Here is a 4894-nt window from a genome sequence, read left to right on the forward strand (position 1 = left end):
TGTTCTATACGTCAGTTGGCACCCCTGTCGGGGAATGCACGAACTACGCGCTACGCGTGTGATGTCACCTGACCCCGGGTCACGTGACATCCCCCACCTTTCCTCGTCACCAATACGACCAATAAATCATTCTCTATTCTACTTCCGGCTTGCTCACTACGTTCCCTTCACTCTCCTGAAAACACCTGCTTCTACATCCACGTCCATCGTGCAAGAAACAGAACATGGCGCAGCCGTAGTCGGACCTAGTGAATAAGAAGTTTTTTGGCAAGTAGTATAGAAAGTGTTGTGTGACCTGGTTGTTTCATCGTATTAGTTCTTCCTCACTGGAAAAAGACCCCATATAGAATGGCCACCAATGTGTCGTCGGCTAATGTCCGTCGACCTGGAGTTGTTAACTTGAGGTCTGGAAATATCCAGGCCTCATGGTCAAAGTTCAAACAAAAATTTGAGATTTTCCTCCTCGCTACACAGCAGGAGAAAGCAACCTCAACTGTGCGCTTCGCCCTTCTCCTTGGAGAAGCAGGTGACGATGCACTGGAGGTGTACGACTCTTTCAAAGATAGGTTGATTACCTATAAGAAAGATGAGGCTACTGGACTCAACGTCGTTGACCAGGACCTTAGTCGAGATTACGAGAGCGTGCTGCGAGAGTTCGACCTCTATGCCACTGAGAAAAAGTGTGTCATAGGGTGTAGAGAGCTCTTCAACCACCGCAACCAAAAGGCCGGTGAACCGGTAGCCAACTGGCTAACCGACCTCCGTAATCTTAGCAAAGACTGTAAGTACGGCTCAATTGAAGAGTCAATGATTCACGATAGACTAATTTGGGGTACATACGATAAGGAACTACGGAAGACACTTCGTGCCAAGGCGGCTTTACCTCTACATGAGCTGGTCGAAATTAGCAAGTCTACAGAGTCCAACGCCAAATACCCACGTACAGTGGAAAGAGTGGCTGTTGTCGACTCCGTTCAAACAGGGCCAATGCGTGGTCGTGCTAAAAAACGAACACACCAGCAGACACCCTATGAGAAACCCCAGCAGCAGCGTGGAAAACAAGGTGGTGGTTCCTTCAAACAAAATAGAAAGAATCAAAAACCTTTGTACACGTACAAATGCAGGAAGTGTCTCCAGGTCCATGAGGCTGGGAATTGCCCTGCTTGGGGACATACTTGTAAAGTATGTGGGAAACCAAATCATTTCCCTGTGGTACATCGCCAAAATGAAGATGATCAACTGCCACGGAAAAGGCAGAAGACCACTCATAATGAGAAACCACATGTGCAGAAGATCAATGCCCTGACAGTGCAGGACGTCGATGAATCCACTCTGCTCAACGGGAAGTTCACCTCCTCTGATGACGACTCTGATGGACAACAGGTGAAGTACGTTCATTCTCTTACTAAAAGTTGCCATAAAGAGTATTTGGAGGAGCTCAGAATCAATGGTAAAGACTGGATAGTCTTTAAACTTGATTGTGGCTCCCAAGCAAATGTTCTTCCCATGGATAGTTTTCAATTCATTAATAGTGATAATGATATTGAATTGTCTCCAACTAGAACTCTACTGGAAGGTTATGATGAGAGCATCTGCCAACCAGAGGGTTCAGTGATGTTGAAAGTTGAAACCAAATATGGGCGGAACATGCTTGCTAAATTTTACATATCTAAAAAAGGGCGTAGAGCTATCCTAGGTATTGAGGGTTGTGAAATTCTGGATCTGGTTAAACGAGTTGAACATTCTGTAACTATGATTGATTCAGTGGAAATTAATTCCCTTGTATTGCCAGATTCCAAAGAGTCATTCCTAAATAAATTCAATGAACAGTTTACGGGCCTTGGACAGTTCAAGCAGAAAGTTACCATTTTGGTAGATCCAACGGTACAGCCTCGAATGTGTCCCCCAAGGAGATATAACTTCTCCATCATCAACCGGTTGAAAGATAAGCTTGACGAACTGGAAAGGAGGGGTGTGGTTGCAAAAATCACCACTGAATCCCCTAAGTTTGTCAGCAATCTTGTCATTCGGGAAAAGAGTGATGGAGATCTTAGAATCTGTCTTGACCCTCAAGTGCTGAATACTGCCATTGTTCGCCAAACATATGCCATTCCTACACAGGAAGAATTGGCATATAGAGTGCGCGACAAAGCGGTATTCACAGTGCTTGATTTGCGGGAAGGATTTTGGCATGCCAGTCTAGATGAGGATTCTAGTCTGCTTTGCACTTTCTCCACCCCACATGGCCTGTACAAATTTCTAAAAATGCCTTTTGGGTTGACAAGTGCTCCTGAAATATTCCAGTTTCTGGCTGAACAGGCATTTCAGGACACAGATGTCATACTCTATTTTGATGATTGTCTCGTGGCTGGAAAAGATTTTGCCGAACATGACAAAATTCTAGCTGCAGTGATGCAACGAGCTAAAGAGCAAAATATTCGGTTTAATCCTTCCAAAATTCAGTACAGACAGGCAGAGGTAAAGTTTCTTGGACATTTGTGGTCCAAGAATAATATCAGAGTTGATCCTCAGAGAGTGAGAGCTATTAATGCAATTGCAGAGCCTAAAAGTAAAAATCAGTTGCAAAAATGTCTAGGGACATTCAACTACTTGAGAAATTTCATTCCTCAAATGGCTGAGATTGCTGCTCCTCTCAACCAACTCTTGTCTAGTTCTGTAGCTTTTCACTGGTTACCTGTACATTCCCAGGCATTTCAAGCCCTGAAAGATAGCATCTCAAAGGCTCCTGTACTAGCAACTTTTGACTGTAAAAAGCCAATCATTCTCCAAGCTGATGCAAGTCAATTCGGTCTTGGGTGCTGCCTTCTACAAGGTAGACAGCCAGTAGTGCTGGCGTCCCGCAGACTAACTGAAACAGAGACAAATTATGCACAGATTGAAAAAGAAATGTTGGCCTTGGTCTTTGCTGCAGAAAAGTTTGAGAAGTATATATGGGGAATGCCTGATGTGTTGTTCCAGACAGACCATCAGCCATTAGTATCAATTTTCAAGAAGCCCATATATACCATAACCAATAATAGACTGAAAAAGATGAGACTAAAATTACTCAGGTTTCAACCTCGGGTTGAATACCTACCTGGTAAACTCTTGTATATTGCTGATCTACTTTCTCGGAACTTCCTGGATGACCCAGTTGAAGATGATCCCGAAATGGTTGAATATGTACATGAAGTGACTAAAAATATTCCCATGTCCTCTGACATGAAAGATTTATTCCTGAAAGAGACAAGCAAAGATACAGGGTTATCCACAGTCATGCAATACTACCAGGAGGGCTGGCCTAAGCATAGAAACAAAGTGCCTATGGAAAGCAAGCCCTACTGGGGTATTCGCAATGATTTGTTTGTAGAAGACGGATTGGTCATAATAAATGACAGGATAGTAGTCCCTGTCGTTCTCAGACCTAAAGTCTTAAAAAGATTACATGCTGCCCACCTTGGGATGGATAAAACTAAATCTCGAGCCAGGCAGTCTGTATATTGGCCAGGAATTACCAATGACATTGAGACGCTGATTGGTGAATGCAGAATCTGTGAAAGACATAGTCCACAGAATTTTAAAGAACCTCTAATTCCACATGAAATTCCACAGCTGAGGTTTCAGAAAGTTAGTGTAGATATCATGGAACTGGATACTCATACTTACTTGGTCTTGGTTGATAATCTATCCAAATGGCTTGAGATTAAACCATTAACCAGTAAGAGCAGCAAATCAGTCATTGGTGTCCTGAGATCTATTTTTGCAACTCATGGTGTCCCTGAAATCATATTTGGAGATAATAACCCTCTGAACTCAGCTGAATGCCATGAGTTTGCAAAAAGTATTGGAAGTGAGGTTAGGACCAGCTCACCTGAATATCCTCGCAGCAATGGGCTCGCTGAAAAAGGCGTTCACATTGCGAAGCAACTCATTAAAAAGTGTACTGACGAGGGAACGCACTACCTTGACTCACTCAGAGAGTACAATAATACTCCCCTGTCAGGTATGAATGTGTCACCCTCTCAGATACTAATGAGCAGGATTTGCAGAACTGGGGTCCCAACGCTCCATAAAAATCTTGAGCCAAAAGTGATCAATGTGCATCCAACTTTGAAACGGTTGCAAGGAAGGGTGAAATCCAGACATGATGCTCATGCTCGGAGGAAACCTGTAACGTTCAAAGTGGGTAATAATGTTGCAGTTAGGAGGGGAAATAAATGGATAAAGGCAACTATCATAGCTAAAATTAAAGCTGATAGGTCTTACCTGGTACGGCAATCAAATGGTAAAGTGTTGCGGCGCAATACTTGGCATTTAAAGCACTCCCGCACTGAGTCAGATCATATTGACTCTGATTCGGGCAGGATTGATGTGGAACATATTCTTGACAACTTTCGAGTTAGTCAAAATATAGTAACCACTGCTGCACCTAACCCCAACTCTGCTTCGGTGTTTACAGGCACAAAAAACGATCCCGCTGAAGACCGGCAAGAGTTCGGTGTCCTCCCTAGACCATCAATTGGAAAAACTCAGCAAAACGATGGCACAACACGGTCTGGGCGACGTGTAAAGCAGACCCCGATCTATGGCGTCAATGATTTTTATTAAAATCGATTTCCTTTTTCTTTTAATTTACTTTGTAAGGCAAGGCGCCTTACCAAAACATTGAGGCTCAAACAGAAATAAAAAATATGAGCTCATCCTTTGTTTTTGTTGTTCCTTGTGCACCACTACCAACCCCAGCACTTGAAAGACTTGAAATGAAAAAGAAAAAAAAGAAAGAGACTCGAAGGGGGAGATGTTCTATACGTCAGTTGGCACCCCTGTCGGGGAATGCACGAACTACGCGCTACGCGTGTGATGTCACCTGACCCCGGGTCACGTGACATCCCCC

General features: G+C 43.6%; 1 protein-coding gene across 1 annotated transcript; it reads left to right on the forward strand.

The window, feature by feature from the left end:
- Positions 1-348: 348 nt before the first annotated feature.
- On the forward strand, positions 349-4570 carry LOC113208102 (uncharacterized protein K02A2.6-like). The gene is made up of 2 exons (XM_052275411.1): positions 349-4398; positions 4460-4570. Exons 1-2 carry the CDS (start codon positions 349-351, stop codon positions 4568-4570), a joined length of 4161 nt encoding a protein of 1386 aa, XP_052131371.1.
- Positions 4571-4894: the final 324 nt, after the last annotated feature.

The sequence above is a fragment of the Frankliniella occidentalis genome, unplaced genomic scaffold (genome assembly GCF_000697945.3).
Source record: "Frankliniella occidentalis isolate FOCC.00 unplaced genomic scaffold, Focc_3.1 Scaffold613, whole genome shotgun sequence".
In the NCBI taxonomy this organism is placed as follows: domain Eukaryota; kingdom Metazoa; phylum Arthropoda; class Insecta; order Thysanoptera; family Thripidae; genus Frankliniella; species Frankliniella occidentalis.